This window comes from Anopheles coustani, chromosome 2 (assembly GCF_943734705.1).
Source record: "Anopheles coustani chromosome 2, idAnoCousDA_361_x.2, whole genome shotgun sequence".
In the NCBI taxonomy this organism is placed as follows: Eukaryota; Metazoa; Arthropoda; class Insecta; order Diptera; family Culicidae; genus Anopheles; species Anopheles coustani.
Window position 1 is genome coordinate 64,603,370 of NC_071289.1, and position 19,256 is coordinate 64,622,625.

At 47.1% G+C, this 19,256-nt stretch overlaps 1 protein-coding gene across 6 annotated transcripts in view; it reads left to right on the top strand.

Annotated features, from left to right (window-relative positions):
* Window positions 1–19,256, top strand: part of LOC131263845 (diacylglycerol kinase 1) — an 83,522-nt gene that overhangs the window by 61,742 nt on the left and 2,524 nt on the right. For 4 of the 6 annotated variants that reach the window (XM_058266109.1, XM_058266112.1, XM_058266115.1 and 1 more), the window contains 10 exons: window positions 1,366–1,490; window positions 6,507–6,615; window positions 10,810–10,938; window positions 11,152–11,363; window positions 12,492–12,632; window positions 13,350–13,856; window positions 13,981–14,784; window positions 18,493–18,648; window positions 18,719–18,935; window positions 19,015–19,196. In XM_058266109.1, the coding sequence (XP_058122092.1) occupies window positions 1,366–1,490; window positions 6,507–6,615; window positions 10,810–10,938; window positions 11,152–11,363; window positions 12,492–12,632; window positions 13,350–13,856; window positions 13,981–14,784; window positions 18,493–18,648; window positions 18,719–18,935; window positions 19,015–19,196 (2,582 nt within the window). The remainder of the gene's footprint in view (window positions 1–1,365; window positions 1,491–6,506; window positions 6,616–10,809; window positions 10,939–11,151; window positions 11,364–12,491; window positions 12,633–13,349; window positions 13,857–13,980; window positions 14,785–18,492; window positions 18,649–18,718; window positions 18,936–19,014; window positions 19,197–19,256) is intronic. The other 2 variants (XM_058266111.1, XM_058266114.1) reach the window with 1 other exon arrangement.

Below are 19,256 nucleotides of genomic sequence, written 5' to 3' on the forward strand. Positions count from 1 at the left end.
GTTGACAGGGCCAAACCGGGGATCAGCCCGGAAGATGGGCCCCGCCCCGAAAGGAACGCAGCCCAGCGGAACCGGAAGGAAAAGGCGTATAAATCGTGTACGTTTCGTTACAAGCTTCCGTCAAGAAGCTGAAGCCGGCCGGGCCTGGCAAAAGCCTTTCTCATAATATTTATTTATAGATTTATTTCCGATTCATATCAAACGGTGGTCCGGTGGCCGGATCCGCACGAACGCACGAGGCGACACGCGCCTTAACGTTGGCACAATCGATGGTGAAAAGAGGAAAAATCCTTTCACCCAGTTCCGGTCGAGATCTTGCAGTACTACTCCAAACAATTGAACCGCTTGGAGACTTTGTGGATTGGACCAACCGGGTTGGGTCAGCACGATTTTCCCTGCGGACATTACACGTTTCGCAGTGCCGTGACTCACCGAGACAACCGCCCGCTGTGGCCCTTTGCTGCCGTTGCAAATTGTATCAGATATTGCGACAACAAATCGCCCTCACGATGGGAGATCAGTTTTTCCACAGGAAAAATGGCTTCCCATATAAATTACGTAAGTTTTGTTGTTTTTCTAGCTTTCCTTGCTTTGATGGGACAATTTCGTCCTACCGAGCGGTGAAAACGAAGGCTCAAACAATTTTTCTCATTTTATCCTTGGTAAGAAAAATGGCTTTCGAGAAATAGTTAAATGGTCTGATGGGTTATAATGATAGGCATATCATTTGAATAGATAAATATTCAGTTATTATACCCTGCGTCCTATTCGAGAATAAATCGAGTGATGGATTATTGTTCAAGAAGCTTAGGACATAGAATGGTGGATTGTGACTAAGTAAAACAATTTGGTAGTAAAGTAATTTATTTAGTTTAGTTTAGTATGAAGATGTTAGGCATCATTCGTTAGAACGGTAAAGAACATCCTTATCTTGAACAAATCTCACGTCAGCATTTTGTCAGTAATCCTTTTTTACTTTCTTGTCGACTACTGACCAACATATCGACTCGCTCAACCCTTATCGATTCGATCGTTTCGATGACCGGAAAAACAAATGCACGCCCCGGCCACAACCGGAGACTTTTATGATCCGTCCAAGTGCTGCCAGGAGAAGTTCACGGGGTCACATCGTACCGGGTTGTCTCTCCTGGGAGGCTACATTAGCGACATGTTCGATTCGCATACCCTGCATTCCCAATCGCTTGTCCTGTCCGAACCGATAATAGACCGGGAGGGAGATTATTGCGCTTTTCCAAACTTTCATTTCCATTCCATACTTGTCCACCCACTCCGCCACACCTTCCTTGGTGTCCATACTTTCTTACACGTTTTGTTCCTGTTTTTTATACTCTTTTCTCCTTACAGTCATGTTCCGGTTGTACGACACCGACGGAAACGGCGTCCTCGATACGACCGAAACGGATGCAATCGTCAACCAGATGATGTCGGTCGCCGAGTACCTTGGCTGGGACGTGTCCGAGCTGCGTCCGGTGAGTAAACGAGATCGTCTTCTCTCTCTCTCTCTCTCTCTCCATCTCCGCGATATCGTTATTATTATATCTCTTAGTTATTCACTTTCGGATCTCAAGGACTTGACCGTAACACGTGGTGACAATTCTCGAATGAACTCCTTTATTTCCTCCGCTGTCAAAACTGACATAAACAAGGGTGTAGTTTGTATATACCCCGTTCACATATCTATAGCAATTCTCCCCCTTGTTGAAGAAGAAGTTCCAGTAGTAGCATTTCCTTATAAGTTCAACCTTTGAGGAGGTTTCTTCGTCCGACTGGAGCGTCGTACGTTCAGCTCTCCGCTGAAGTCATCTGATCGGTCAGGCTCCGGCTCCGGGCTGTTCCCTCCGTCCGAACCCTTGATCTGCTCCGAAGCGATGTCGGTTTCCCGCTCGGACACAGGCAATGTACCAACATCCGTCTTTTCGGCATCACTCGTCGTATTCGTCGTGGCAGTAGCAGTTTTCGAAGAAGCAGATGGAAACACCTCTTCCGGGTTAGTTATGATGTCACCTCTCTGATGATCGCTCTTTGCACCAGTATCCTTCGCTGTACCTTGCAGATCAGCACTCACCTTTGAAATATGGTCGATGTGCCGCTCCCAGATACGTCCATCGTCTAGGTGCACATTGTACCTTAACTTCCCCACTCTCTCAGCAATTCTTCCGAATTTCCATTTGTCATGAGATAGGAAATCTCGTACACGCACCCGATCTCCGACCTGAAATTGTCGCACTTCCAAACCCTCCTTATTGGACTTATCCGATGTAGGTAGCATTAGGTCCAATCGCGATCGAATCTGCCTTCCGAATACTAGCATGGATGGCGATTTTCCCGTCGCCGGGTGTATGGTTTTGCGGTAAGTCAGCAATATATTGCACAGTTCCAGGTGGATCTGTGATTTGGAACACTTCACAGCTTTTAACTTGTTTTTAATAGTCTGCACATATCGCTCCGCTTGACCATTTGTAGCTGGATGATACGGTGCACCCATTTTATGTACCACGCCGTTCATCTTGAGGAATTCTTTGAACAGTACTGAAGTAAACTGAACGCCATGATCGCTCACTATAACTGATGAAATTCCAAATGTACTGAACAGCTCACGACACATGTTTACAGTATGTTCAGCCGTGATTGATTTGCAAATCTTAACCTCCGGCCATTTGCTGAAAGCATCAACGTAAATGAAGAAATATTTGTCCATAAATGGACCTGCGAAATCCACATGAACCCGTTGGAATGGCGCACTTGGTGTCTCCCAGCAATGAAGATTCGCCTTAGCCGGTTCAGGTTTGACCGACTGGCAGTCCGTACAGTTTGCTACCATTCGTTCTATCTCCTGGTCCATCCCAGGCCACCAGCAGTAACCCCGAGCAAGCGATTTAGTGCGAGTCGTTCCGAAATGCGCTGAATGTAGCTCTTCCAGCACTTTCCTGCGCAGCGATGGTGGTATGTAAACCCGAATTCCACGTAGTAAGCACCCTTTTTGAATTGTAAATTCTTGTTGGTCTATGCCGAACCGATCTTGCGCATCTACTGCTCGGCTGTGTCGAATTCCTTGAAGCAACTTTTGTATTTGTTTGTCCTTCGCCACCGCGTTCTCTAGCTCCATTGCGGTCAAAGGCAATGTTTCTATTTGGTTCAACTCTATTGCATCTGACTCTTCCATTTCATCTTCCGGATCAATAGTATTTAATGGCATGCGGGACATGGCATCAGCATTCGCGTGGTCTGCAGATTTCCGGAATCGAATGTTATACTCAAAACTTTGTAAGAATGTCGCGTAATGCTGCATCCGTAATGCTGACATTACTGGCAACCCTTTATGTTCCGCGAAAATCTTGGTAATCGCTTGGTTGTCAGTGAGTAAGGTAAACTTCCGGCCGTATAGGTATTGAAAGAATTTCCTTACGCCAAATACGATAGCATAAGCTTCTTTGTCTACCTGCATATACTTTTGTTGAACTCGATTCAATGTTTGCGACGCAAACTGTATCGGCCGCTCCGAGCCATCCGGGTAAACGTGACTTAATACCGCTCCAACTCCGTATGGTGACGCATCTGTCGCCAGTAACACAGGTAACTCGGGTGTGTAATGTACCAAGCATTTCTCTGATTGGACCTGTTCTTTCACCCTCTTGAAGGAGTCGTTGCATTGCTTATTCCATTGGAAGGGAACATCCTGTTTGAGTAGGTTGTTCAACGGGTACAGAATGGTGCTCAAATTTTGTAGAAACCGTCCGTAGTAGTTGATTAATCCGACAAACGAGCGTACCTCTTCTCTGTTCTTTGGTGTCGGCATTTGCTGTATTGCTTCTACTTTCTTTTGGATCTTGTGGATACCATTTGCATCAATCAAGTATCCACAGTACTCGATTTTATCCGCAAAGAATTGGCACTTTTCCCTGTTAACCCGTATGCCACGTTCGTTCAGTCGAGACAATACTTCCTCTAGTCGGCGCAGATGTTTTTGCTCCGTGTCTCCTGTGATCTTAATATCATCGAGGAAAACACTGACTCCCTCGATTCCTTGGAGAATTACTTCGATCTGTCTTTGCCAGATCGCGGGAGCTGATGCAATGCCGTACATCAGTCTGTTGGGTCTGTACAAGCCACGGTGAGTAGAAAGTGTTAGTATTTCCCGATCTTCTGGCGCCACTTCTAGCTGTAGGTATGCTTGGACCAGATCAATTTTGCTGAATTTCTTCCCTCCAGCAAGCGATGCGAACAGTTCATCAATTGTCGGTAATGGATGTCTGTCCACAACCAGATTCGGGTTAACTGTTTGTTTATAATCTCCGCAAATTCTCACCCGATTGTGTGCTTTCCTGATCGGTACTATTGGTGTTGCCCAGCTACTTGAATCTACCTTTGAGAGCACTCCTTCCTGCACCAACTTTTCCAACTCGTCTTCTACCATTTTTATCATATTAAATGGTAGCTTCCGCGCTTTGAGAAATACTGGTCGAGTGTTTTCTCTTAGCCGTAAGTGGGCCTGCATGTTGGAAATGCGCCCTATTGACGCTTCGAACACCTTAGGGTACCGCTCCAGCACTGCCTTGCAATCCGTTGCATGGTGATTCACGTCAGGCTCGACAGTATTCACGGATTCTGCCACAAGTCGTTGCCAGTCTATCTCCATCTGTACTAGCCATTCCCGGCCGACTAGGGGATGTTTGTTGGACTTGGTTACATACAGTGGTAGTAGCATTGTCTTGTCAGCTAGCTGCACTTCCACATCGAGTATGCCACGTACAACGATTGGAGTGTTGCAATAGCTCACAAGACTAGTTCCAGATTCCCGCAACTGCGCGTTTGGAAACAGTCTTCTTTGGTGTTCCTCACTCATGATGCTAACTGGTGACCCCGTGTCTACTTCAAACTTAATGATCTTTTGGTTTAGTGTCACATTTAACCAGAGTTTTTTGTAATGGGACGGTGCGCAAACTGTAAACACCTCCCGAATTTTGACACTTTCAACATGATGGGTTTGCGTAGTATCCCGTGATTCCATTTTCTTCTTTTTAAGGCACACTTTCGCTAAGTGGCCTTTAGTCTTACAGCACGAGCAGACGGTATTTTTGTGCTTGCATGTATTAGCCAAATGTGACTTATCCCCGCATCGATAACAACTAGGCTTCTCCGAGCTAGTATTGGGCCTTTCCGCACGGTTCGGTTTCTTCGCACCTTTACCAGGGGGATGGTACACCGCATGCATGTCTTGTTTTGGTGCACATCCTTCGATCTCTGTTCGGCCTTTTCGAGACAACTGCTATGTCTCGAGCTTCCTGGAGTGTTAGTGTCCGCCGTTCCAGCAATCGATCTCGGATGTCACTACGTTTAATGCCAAACACAAGCTGGTTGCGCAGCGCCTTTTCTAAGTAATCCCCGAAGTTGCACGATGCCGCCATCCTCCGCAACGCCACCAAGTACTCGTCGACTGACTCCTCAGCCGAAGTAGCATCCTTGTCACCTTGTCGGCGACTATTGAACTTGTAGTTTTCAGCAATTTCTAGTGGCTGCGGACTGTAAAACTCATTCAGAGTTGTCACGATCTGGTCGTACGTCCGATCCCGAGGAGCATCCGGAGCAACCTTGTCGCAAATGACATCGTAGGTTTCCGTCCCCATGTAATGCAATAAGTAGTTCCTTTTTACTCTCTCCGCCGTCACTCCGTAAATCTCGAATGCGGTTTCGAGTCGATCCACCCACCGCAGCCATTTCGACTTGCGTCGGTCGAATGGTTCCATACCAAAATTTGGTGGTGGAGCAGTACCGGCAACTGTTTCTGCCGATGTATTGGAACTTGTATTCGGCGCACTGCCGGCATTATTGGTTCGATCAACCATCTCGTCGCCAGAACTATTATATCTCTTAGTTATTCACTTTCGGATCTCAAGGACTTGACCGTAACACGTGGTGACAATTCTCGAATGAACTCCTTTATTTCCTCCGCTGTCAAAACTGACATAAACAAGGGTGTAGTTTGTATATACCCCGTTCACATATCTATAGCAGTTATGCCGTTATCAAACGGCCACTATCCGTGCTCCTCGTGTACGTCGATGTTGACCGTTCGTGGCGCACGTGGCAGTTTCTCGGTCCGACGGTTTAGCAAGCGGCTCAAAAATAGTCTGTAATGTAAAAATAAGGCACACAACATCGACATCGGCTAGCGAGGAGCTTGGAGAGAGATCCCGTCGGGCCGTAGTTTCCAGAACTAGTTCGATGTTAATGCTGCTTAGTTATTCGATTGAGTAATCATTCTTTGCTTTTTCATTCTCTGCTTCACTCTATTTCACCCTCTTCTCCAACTTTTCTTTACGCACTTATCGACATCGTGACCGTTGACGGATGCGCCCTCGAAATGGTAATCTCTCACGACCACCCACCACCCGCTGGACCCCGTTTCGCTCGATTTTCCCGCCTGGCATCATCGCGACCGACCGGGATCACTTGGAAAAATACAACAACAACAACAACACCAACAGATCCTCCAGGACATGATGACCGAGATTGACTACGACGGCGATGGGTGCGTTTCGCTGGAGGAGTGGCAGCGCGGTGGCCTGACAACGATCCCGTTGCTAGTACTTCTTGGTAAGTCTCTCAAACATGTTAGAAAGCGCTGTATTACGGAGGAATCGCAGAAAAAGCCGTGATTTTTTTTCGCTTGTTCGCGGGAAACGAGCAAAATAAAAGTGTAATCCAATATCCAAGCGGGAAATAGCGTCTGCGAGGGGAATCCATAGTAGGAAAATCGACGCGTGCCAAACTTCACCGACCGGTTGTTTCACCGAGGAGCTCTGCTAGGCTGAATTAAAATGTTTATGGCAAGACGGCCGAAGAGCGCATGATGAAATAATGATGAGCGACTGAAGCGGGTATCATAAATGTGCGCTTAACGATTCCTCTTCGTTCGTACTGAGCATTCAACACGTTGTTGGCTTAATCAATCTTTGATTAGATAATTGCTTTGCTAATAATTTAAGAATATTTTGATACACTGCCTAATTCGATGAATAGATTACCTTATATCAACAGAACGCAATGAAATGTTCACGACATCTAACACGACATTTAGACTGGTCGGTACCGTAATAAAACATAAACCAGCTCTACAAATATTTCCTCGAAACAATCACTAGCCATTGTAATAAAAATGTTTGTCTTTATGGGGATTATGGAAAACTAAGTTGACTTCAACTGTACTGTTTCAAGGCACCTAATTTGCGGTGCAAAAATCAAACTATATGTGCAGATGTCCATTGCCGGCAGCGCAAAACCTCACCCATGGGAAGGATAAAAGCGCCTTGGTAATGACGCACTTATGCCGTTGCCGGTCAGTCCCTCTTCTAGACAACGTGTGCGCTATCGAACGTGCACTCTTATAAATACGGTGCAGTAAATCGTTACCGGGAGGAGAGGATAATTCAATCAATTACCGTAACACACCATTCACCGGGGAACACCTCGGAGAAAGATTGTGTCGGTGCAGGCGAGATACTAATCTACACTTAACTTAATTGCATCGTCCCCTGAAGGCGGGCACTTGGGCACACATTGGACCATCTCGTTAGGTGCCGGTTTTCCCACTCGTATGTGCGCGGCACGTCCCGGAGGTCGATCCTCCAGAGAGTAATTTCTCGTGCAACGCCGGTGTACACGACCCTTCCCTGCGGCAGTGCATTTCTTGAGGGAACACAAAGTACGGACGGTACAAGAACGGTGTACCGTGGCTCATCGATACAAATCGATTTGTCCTTTTTTCTTTGCCCCTCGGAACGGATGGTTCCTTAGAGGCCGCACGTCTATCGTCGTCCATTATTTTACTAACCTCAGTACCACGACCATAAAAGAACTCCTGCCACTCTCACCCTGCCTTTCTGGTCTTGCGTTCAAAATGCCATCAATCAGTTTGCAAAACGCAAACAGTGTCCCACTCGAAACGGCCACCGAAATCGAGAGCTTATCCTCGTGGCTGCGAACCCGATTAATACGATTGTGGTTTCGATTGCGGCACCGAAAGCTTGGGACGGCGAGAAATCGGATCGATTATTTATGCCACCGGCAGCGAACCTTTCCGTAAACACCATTCACGGGGTGGGTCGGTTTGTAAAAGCGGCTCCGAAAAATAGCACCGACAACCGAAAACAAAGCCGGGTCAATGAACATCTCCAACCGAAACGCATCCATCATCCACCGAGAGAAGCCGTTTCAGCCACCAGAGGCAGTGTGTCATCTTAAACCATCCGGCGGTGGTCGGAAGACAACCGGGCTCCACAAAGTGACAGAGACTGATGTGGATCTATTTTTGTGCCACTCTCCGATGTCGTCGGTAGCGATGGGTACACTATCTAAATTAATTTCTGGTCTACGGTGTTGGTCCCTTGCACTGGAATTTGGTCACACGATTTGTAGGAGCGTCACGTTTCATCGGTCCTCCTAGTGGACGGTAACCCTTCTCGGGTTCGGGTTGTGGTTCGATTCAGAGGCACGGCATCGACAGCTCTATTTTTGCGGATTATAATAAATGCCAAACAGTTGACCCAAATCAAACCAACTGCATAACAGGCATGCCAAACAGCTATTCAATCTTGATTATTGTAGCTCCACTGAATCGCTGACGCAATAAAGCAAAACACAAAATTTGCAAAGCACAAATGTTATTCCCCGTACCACCGTAGTTTATTGCGTGGATAGTCATCCAACTTTTGTTCTTAAATCGATTTTCCTCCACATGCACCATTAACTCTGTTGAAGGGCTTATAATTGGTACAACGATATGTGGTTTCATTGGTTTTGTAAATACATGCGTTAAATATGCATTAACATTTGTGCACAACATGATGACGTGAAAAAGTGGGCATATTGATAAACAAACCGCCGTTTTGTTATCTTGGTCAAATATCCTAATTGCGGATTATGAAACGGTATTATTTTTTACCCCTTACATGTCTCGCAAACGTGCTTATCTCGAATGCTTCCGTTTGCCATTAGAGCGTTAATCGGAGATAGATTATCGTTAGGAGATTACTTTTCATTACCCTCACAGCGGACGCTATTATCACTCATGGTTTTAATTTTAATTCTTCACAAGTGTTTATGTTTCGGTTAATTTTTCGTTAATCTTCGTAGATCGTAAAATGCACGTGACACGCAACAGCATGTTTTTAACGATCACCGCCAGAACACGCACGCCACTCAAAGTGACAGCGCGCGATCAGTTGACAACCTGGTTTGACGTTTATCGTACCGTCGAACGCGAGTGGCGCATTGTATCGTTGACAGGCACACGATCAGCTGTTATCAGCAAAGACGGTAGACTTGTTCGCGAGCAGTTTATCTGTTCTGCGCGTTGTGCGCGTACCACCCTTTGCTTCGCTAATTCGCGATAGTATTGCAGTGTAATTTAAGCAGTGACGCGTGCTTAACCATTTTTCAACGACCGCAAAGTGTGTTTCGTACGCCGCCGACTGTGTTTATCGCACGACGAAAAGTTGCTCCGATCGGTTCCCGGTAGCGCCGAATCGGAAGCGAATATTGTGACCTGGAGGATCAAAGTATGCGTCGGTCTAGGCCGGAAGCTGTGACAAAATGTGCGACAGTGAGTAATACTATGGCATTGAAATGATGCTGCTTAATTCGAGCGAATGGCAAATGAAGCCAAGCGCTAATTGTGAGCGAACGAAAAGCTACATCGTAGCAGTAGGTCGTGCTTCGGTAGCCACAGCGCGCTCGGTGACTTGTAGAATCTGTGAATCATTTGCATAACAGGTGTACGAAGGTGCCAAGCAACCGCGGGCTGTGATGTCAGCACACACAAGTAAGGTTCTCGACAAACCGCCTCCAGGATGACGACAGCCCACACACTTGTTTACCAACGGTCTCCGGCGCGTGACGAAACAGATGGCCGAAGTGAATGCAACTGCAGTCGACCTTCACGGAGCGTATAAACTGAACGCTAAAAATTGTTTTTCTCATAAAAGCACATGCGAATCGCCATAACAGTGGCCGGGCGCCAGTGGTCATCGGTCGGTGGGCACGTTGTAAAACTACCGCTTGCTGCTTGACCAGTACGTCCGTCCGTGACCCCTAGGAAACCCGGAACCATGCACGAACTCCAGCCCTTGTTTACGTGTTTGTTTTATTTTGATTTTCTACCTCATTTGTTTGCATTTGTAATTATATTTTACGACCTTTCGGATAGAGTCGAAAAAGCCAACCGTGACCGCTTCGCAGAATGTAGATCTGGTCCCGCGAAAAGAGGGCAGAGAATGCACGAGCGCAGATGGCCAATGGCGTCGGAAAAACCCCCACAGGAAATGTGTGATTTTCCGATAGCTAATTCTCCCTAATTGATGCCATTCGCCGGTCTTCCAGGCTCTCGGTGGACATATAAATCTTTCCCAGTCCCGGTTTGCCCATTTCGGTGTCACCAACGACCCATTAAGCTTTGGCTCGTATGGCATCCATCCATTCGTCGTACCGTGCCGTTTCGATATTTGCGTTGCGGACAAATCCCGCTGGACACGACGAACCGCTGACGCACGAATGAATGCACCAACCACCCCTCGGTAATGGCGCGCCAACTTTTGCCAACGCTACTGGCTGCTTTTACGTTGATCACAGCCGACATATCCCAATGGGAACCGATGGGAGCTTCGTGCGATGCTCGTAGCGCACAGAATATCGGAGCCGGGAGATTGGGAAAATCCTACCCACAAAACCATCACGATTTGGGCCGGCGATTATAGCTTACTGTCCGCTCTTGTTTTCCCTTCTACCATCCAGGTGTCGACAATACGCTGAAGGAGGACGGCTACCACGTGTGGCGATTGAAACATTTCAGCAAACCAGCCTACTGTAATATGTGCCTCAATATGCTCGTCGGTCTTGGCAAGAAGGGTCTGTGCTGTGTGCGTAAGTATCTTTTCTATTTCTAGGGAAAATGTTGCGATGTGGAATAGACCTTATATCGAGTCGAAATGTCGTTGGTATTTAGACAGAGAAATATTCATCCAAAAACCAGAACGCTCTAGTTCCCCCCAGCATCCAGTAAATAGATCTAAAACTCAGACATCCTCCCACGGATGGGTTTCTCTGTTCTTTCTCGCCGTCCCTCGGTTCATTCAGTCTGCAAATACACCGTACACGAGCGCTGCGTTCAGCGTGCCCCGGCGTCCTGTATCGCAACTTACGTAAAGTCGAAAAAATCAAAAGCCACCGCCACGTTCCAGCATCACTGGGTCGAAGGAAACTGCTACGGACGCTGCTCGAAATGTCGCAAAAGGATCAAAGCGTACAACGGTATAACCGGGCTGACCTGCCGGTGGTGTCACATGATGGTAAGTTAATTCCCGATTCACTGTCCTCTGAATCCATCGAAAGCCGTTGCTTTCGACTCCTACAGGGAGGCTATTGCGCTAGAATAATCTCTTTCGGGATTGGATAGGCTATTTTCAAAACATCCCTATCGCCCTAACGATTTTTGGTGACCAAAAATGTAACCTTACTTGTACTAAATTATCCCATGGGTTATCGTAAAAATGCCATTCATCATACCATCCGGAGCTACATGAACATGGGTTCACGGAGATGCGAAGAAAAAGGTTAATTAACTAGCAACCGCAACATTCCGAATACTTCATTAGCATTCGGTGGACAATCGCCCGTGACGAGGGCGAAATTAATTTCTTCGTGAGACTCTTTTATTAAAAACGTTCCACGCTTCATCGAGTTCCACCTTCCCCTCCCAAAGTCAACCAGTGCAAACTTTGGCTTCCTGGGCGAACCGCCCGCCTGAAACTCCCCACCCGATACAGTGATGTGAGGTCGGGGCATAGGTTTGTAGGTCGTCCCGGTGAATGGATGGCAAATCTTGTTGCTCTTTTCTTCACCCCGCGCTTGTTGTTTTTGTCATTTTGCGTGCTTCAATCCATCTTTCGATCGATCCGTCCGTCCATCCATTCCCATCAATCAACCTTCCTGGCACCGGGCACTGGTGGCCACCGGATCTCATCCCGCTCGCCAACGGCGGGTCCCCTGCTGACTGACACGAGATCAGAGGTCATTAAACATTTTAATCTATTGCCCTGCCCGGGTCTAGCGAGCGGTGTGTGGTGGTCGACGGCGCCGAAAACTGCTTTACGGTCACGTAAATTGTTTATTCTCGGGATAAACCGTTTTATTGAAAAATCCAAACCCATCCATCCGCAGGTCGGATCCGGTGGACGGAGGAGCGCTGGAAGATTCCTAGGATGGAGTGGGAAAATGAATCGACGAAACGGAACCAGTACCGGTTCCGGTAATGAGAAATGAGTTTTCTCTCACTTCATCAGTTGATGTCTGTTTGTCATTTTGTTGCTCTCCGGTTTTCCCAACACCCATGGCGTACCACCCCGCCTCCGTGTCTCACCGTTTAATGCCCCACAATACTCACACTGCTCCCATCTTTCCTTACCTTTCATCGCCAGCTCCACAACAAGTGCGCCACACTCGTGAAGGCAGAGTGTACGCTGGGAGAGTTCGCCAATCTCGTCCTGCCACCGACCGCCATCTGCCCTGCCGTGCTCGATCGGCAGAAATCGATCAATTTCACCACCAACAAGGGAAAGGTAAGGCCCCATTTGTATCGGTTTGCCGTATCGGATGGGTTTCTGCTGTGGATGCAGGGGGGAAACAGCGGGTGGTAGTAGCTTTCATAAAAGTTTGTCTGAATCTGGGGCGAAATCAAACCACCACACCGTTATTGGCAATCATTTCGTGCGTGAACATTTATCGAATATCCTCCAACACCATCCGTCGACAAATGGCCCGCTATTTATATTGTTTATCGCTTTTATTCGCGTGCTCACATTTAAATCTATTCTTTTTTTGTGTTTATGATATATTGCGCTTTTATTATTGGTCAGTTGAGTTTGCTCCAAGGTTATTTAATTGAATTGTTTCCATCATTCGTACTTTAGTAAACCTAGCTCTGTTGTTATGATCTGCTTATTCAAGCATAGTTCAAATCTTTTTCTGATCAAAAATAGTTTCTAATGGTTTCTCGATCCACCAACTTGCTGTCTGTACTGTTTTGACAACAGTAATGGAAATCTGTGGATTTGTTGTTGGGACACTTTTTCTCCGTTTTTAGAAAAAAGGCATTTGTTTCTGTTTTGGCCTACTGTGTACTGACTTTTGTGGTGTAGTGTAAATGCTTCGCCGTCAAAGAATCGTATCAACGGAAATTACCCACATTCCCCCATTCCTTTCTTCGTACATTTTTACAATTTTCTTACCAACAGCTTTTTAACACAAACTTCCCCATTTCTTTCCCCATTCGATAGAGCGTTCCATCGACAATACACTTTCAAATCACCAGCGATCCGAGCTGGTGCCCGCTGCTAGTATTCATCAATCCAAAGAGTGGCGGCCGACAGGGTGACCGCATCCTGCGGAAGTTCCAGTACCTGCTAAACCCGCGCCAGGTGTACGACCTCTCGAAGGGTGGCCCGCTCGAGGGGCTAACGATGTTTAAGGACGTGCCGAACTTTAACGTTATCTGCTGCGGCGGTGATGGCACGGTCGGCTGGGTACTGGAGGCGATGGACCGTATCGAGCTGCAGTCGCAACCGTCGATCGGTGTGATCCCGCTCGGTACGGGCAACGATCTGGCACGGTGTCTACGCTGGGGCGGTGGCTACGAGGGTGAAAGCATTCCGAAGATCCTGGACAAAATCAACCGTGCCTCGGTCGTCATGCTCGACCGGTGGAGCATCGAGGTGAAGAACAATCCGGCGGTGGCCGAGGAAACTCCCACCACCGCCACGATGCCCGGTCACAAGGTACTACAGGTCGTGTAACGCTCACCCGTCATCGCATCGCGTCCACGGGCTAACGTTGATGTTAATTTTGGTATATTTTATCGTCCCTCTCTGTCTCACCCTTTCTTTTCCAACACCTTGCCCAACCCAACAGGTGACACTGTCGGAGAACGTGCAGAAGGTGATAGAGATCTCGCATAGGATAATTGCTGAAAAATCTGTGATCCAAACCTACGATGAGGTTACCAAAAGTACAAACGCAACCGAGATATCAACGGACAGCACGAAACGTGTCGTACTGAGTGACAATAATGGCACAACGGAGGAGAGCGAGCAGATCGCCACGACGGGCGGTGAGGATGACGAAGAGGGCGGACGAGCGGAGAAGAAGCCACTGCCGGCAAGTGTTACCTCCACACCGCCACCGACACCGACCACGGCCACCACGATAGGGCCACCGATGACGATAGACGATTCGGAAAGCATCACTGATGTCGCTGCTGACGGTGCACCCATCGCATCGGAAGTCATCGCGGTGGCACTTGATAGTGCCGCCCCGGTAGCAAACGGTTTCGCTGGCAATGGCAGCACGACGGTAGTACCGTTTTCCAACGGTTCCATGATGATGTCCGATGAGGCTGCACCCAACACCAACGCTAGCAGCAGCATGGCTAACAGTAGGGATAATGTCGGCTGCGGATCTAGTTGCTTTCCGTTCGACGGTGACACGACGGCGGATGACAAACCACGAGCGGGGATGGCGGGACCTGGTGCCATCAATAGTTCCTACCATCAGCAGCAACAGCAACACCCCCATCATCACATCAACGGTGGCACCACGGACAAACCGAGACCGAAGGAGAAAATTATCGACCTACCGAAGTTGATAAAACCGCAGGTCGGATCGGAATTCACCGTGCCGTACAACATTGTCAATAACTACTTCTCCGTGGGTGTGGTAAGTGGACACCGTCAGGGCACTAGCTCAAACTGAACCAGAACCTTCACACACACACACACACACACACACACACACACACACACACACACACACACACACGGACACACGTAAAAGCTCTGCCGTGACAGGACGAGAGGGAGGGAAACTGTCTGTGACCGATATAGGTCGTGTGCTGTGAGTAAGTGTGTATGTGTCGGTTGCCGGCCAGCATCGTTATTATCTATTGATTGTAGTTTTGCCCGGAACCAACCGGGGGACGCCCTAAAAAGAACCGCTCTTTTGAAGTGTACGATTAAAACCGACCACGAAAAATTGTGGGGCCATTTAGAAAGCACTTAACGAGATGGGATGGCCGGCCCTCTCCCATCGGTGAAGTAAAACTTTTCCCTTCCATACTGGTGAAGGAAGCGAGTCGGAAAATCAGCCACATTATGACCATCGGGCGACCAGCGAAGAGACATTTTTCTTCCCACCGGCAATCACGTATTGCTTTTGTACCCAGATTCACTCCATTGTACCAAAGCGAGACCAACTTGAATTTTTATTTTCGCTTCCACTCCGCCCCCTTTCCCCTCTCTCCATTGCAAAAGATGTTATTCCTATTACAGAGTAGAAGATGGTGGGACGACCTTGGCTACATTTATCGAATTAGCTAATTTGTTTCGTCCTTACAGCGGTCTCTGGTAAGCAGCATGAAAAGACCCTCTTACACTAGGGTTTATTTTGTTTCTTTATTTTGCTGTTTTCCACCTCTCCGGTTTAGCTCCAGGACTTAAGTCAGGGGTTAGCGCATTTCAATGACAGTTACATTTCCCGGTTATCCGGGTAAGCTGGTTGCGGTCCGGTAACTGGCGCGGTGTAAAGTTTTCATCGCGAATATTTCCAAAGTTAAACAGTAATTAGAAGAGCACCACCAGTTATTTTTTTTGTTTTCGAACTTCAGCTGAAAAACAATGGAGCTGGTTTGTTGTGCGCGCGGACGTCGACAGCCATTTTACTTTCATTGTGACACTCCACAGGATTGCCCTTTGGTACCCCCTGGCACAGTAGCACAGAGTGTCACCGTGTATCTCGTCTGTATTCTTAGCTGCTTAATTATTCAACCTCGCGGCCATTTGCATTGCCTCCGCCGCCGTTTGCTTCCTTTCGGACTCGTGGAAGCTAGTGCAATGTGCAGCAAAATGCAACGAAAACCAAGGAGAAGTTGCTGCTTCATATGCAAAGCGTGGAGACCTAAAGTTTGAAAACATACCGGAGCTTAACCAACTGTATTTTTGTCTGTGTTGGGGTGTTGGATGGAAAGCGGCTCTCCTCCCAAGTGGTACCAGTGAGAACAGCAACCGGAGCGACTGGAAAAGGGCACTTTGCATTTGAAGTGTTTGTTTGCTTTGTACTTATTTGCCACACACATACACATATTGTTGTGGATGAAAAGTAGCTGTAGTAGGTGTAGTGTTCTTTACGGTGAGAATTCTACTGCATATTGGATGATGGGAACCGTAAAAGGCGGTGCCGCCGTGTAAACAGAAACAACATTAATATTAGGTTGGTGAAAGGAAAGGGGTACGTTTTTCTTTCGTCTACTGCTTGAAAAATTTTACTTTTCAGATAAATTTTATTGTTTAATTATATGTGATGATTCGAGACAAAAAACGAACGGTGTAGAACAAACATATTGGACTGGCTTTTCCACTGACAAAGAATTTGTTTAAATATATGTTGGGATTTTTCGGTAGTGCTAGCACATATTTAAATTGTTGTACACATTTTGCGAATGCTTTTTCTAGCGGGACCTATGTATGCAAAACAAAAAGAAAAAAGGCTTTTTTTTTTTAATGTGGCACGACATCCCCTAGTGGGACAAGGCCTCTCTCCGAAGAGAGTTTGTGTGACCGAAAGACGGTATATTATAGATCGGTGGTCAGCCGTTCGTAATACCGGAGGGTGCCAGACTCGAGATTCGATCCCACACCTGTGGTGTGGTGTTTCCTCGCGCTACCGCTGCGCCATGGGCACCCCCATGGCTTTCCAAAAAAGGCTTTGGGATAAATTAATTATTTCCAGTTCCGTAACGGTCGCTGTCCGAAACGGACGGCCGTAGCCGACGAACTATTTGCGGACTGTAAAGTTTATTAAAATATTCACCAAAAGTGTTGAACCGTGCGGACATAAATAACGGCGTGTTGCATGCCGGTTGGGCATAAATTCTCCACGCTCTTCATGCGACTCGCTCCGAATCGTCCCGATCGGTGGGTCTATCCATAGGCGTCCCGGATCAGACAACATCAAAGCATACTTTCCCCAAACATTCACACACACGCACGCACGCACACACACAGACACACAAAGTAGAATCCAATCAAAGTTGCATAAGCGACCGCTAATGCCGGCAGTAGTAAATTCCGGTGCACCGGCCACGTACCCTTTGTTCATAAATAACTAGCTCACAACACACAACGGCTTGGTAAAGTTTTCGGCCTGCGCGTATTTTATCTGCGGAACCGAAATCTTTCCCCGTTTCCGTGTAAAGGAAATTAACATAAAAGCGATGTCTTGGCTCATTGGGAAAGCAGTTTTTGCGGGCTAATTTCTTAACGGTTGCCGCAAACGAAACGACCGTGCTGGTGTGAATGGTTTGCATTTTCAGTTAAAAGAATCCTCAACAAAAAAAACACAAATGACCGGTTACGAAACGAACGAAAAGAAAAACGGTTACAAAACAACCGTAGCGCAACATTTTTGGAAAAGCAATTACAAGCGGTAGTGGATTAAAATTTTTCTCAAATTAACCACATCGTTCCGTACACCTAATTGTGTAATACCCTCTGATGCAACAACCACAAACGGCGAGGACGAGCCAAGCATTGACAAGGTGGCTTAAATAACCGGGCGCCTCCATTTGCTATCTGAACGGTCAAACCAAATCTCTACCGTGTAACCTACTTGGATGTGAAGTTGAATCTACTTAGGTGGATGTTTTCTTCGTTGTCCGGGAAACAACAGTCAGATAAATCCATGAAAACCACAACCGTGTAAATCCACCAACCTACAATCGGGGAATACGAATCGGCCTAAGTAAGATGAGCAATCAGCTAGGAACCAACCGACATTCCACGGGTTATCTTTATTCTATCATAACACGCCGAAATACGTGGAGAGCTGAAGTACAAAGTTAAGTAAGCGGCAAATTAAAAGATTTCCACCACCAAGCCTTCACTCCAGTGCCCAGTGAGTGAAGCAGACGAAGATACAGCAAAGGAAAGCAGCAAAGCGAACATGCCGGTGGTATGTTTTTATCCTTACCGGTACGCTGTTTCATGGTTACTTTTTTAAACCGCTTCATGTCCCATGTTCATGCCATCGGAACGTAAAATGTAATTTAATTAATTTACCGATTAAAATCCAGTTCGTTTGGTCGAACAGCAGCAGCGTTTCCTATAACAGCATTAATCCGGCTACCGAATGAACTTAAAGCTTTTAATGATGCTGCTTTATTTCTACTTTCCAAACCAGGGTCAGGGATGAATTGGATAATATCGGGTACGGCTATCAGCTAATTACCCCCTCACCGTTTTGCCCAGTTGTTGTTTCCGTACCATTGTTGAATCGTTTTGCACTCGCCCATTTGATTCTATTATGGTGCCGTTTTAACCGAGCGACGATGTTATCTATTTTTATTTAATTTGCCTCCGTTTCCCATTACAGGATGCCGCCATCTGTGTCAAGTTTCACCTGGAGCGCGAGAAAAATCCGCACAAATTCAACAGCCGCATGAAAAACAAACTCTGGTACTTTGAGTACGCCACCTCGGAGACGTTTGCCGCGTCCTGTAAAAACCTGCACGAAAACCTAGAGATTATGGTAAGACCCAAAGACCGTTTCCTTAAAGTCCATGAATACAAATAGAGAAAATAAAAACCATCCACAACAGTGTGACGGTGTTTCGCTGGAGCTTGCCAACGGTCCACAGCTGCAGGGAATCGCACTTCTCAACATCCCATACACGCACGGTGGCTCGAATCTCTGGGGGGAGCATCTTTCCCAGAAGCGCATGCGGAAAGGTCCGTTTCGAAAGAAACTGAAAAACTCCGACAAAGAGCTGTCGGCCAACAGCTTCAACTCGGTTGATCTGTCCATTGCCATACAAGGTAGGGTATTGGTTATGGTGTTTTATTGGTAGGAGATTAACATACCAACTTTACTTTTTGCCTTTTGTCATTTTGTCAGACATTGGAGATCGCAAGATAGAAGTTATTGGACTCGAAAATTGCCTGCACATGGGACAGGTTCGAACTGGACTACGAGCGTCCGGACGACGGTTGGCACAGTGTAGCGAGGTCATGATCACCACCAAAAAAACCTTCCCCATGCAAATCGACGGTGAACCATGGATGCAAGGCCCGTGCACGGTAAAATCGAAAGGATCAATTCATCGAATGCCCCAATAGCCGATTAATGTTTACACATTT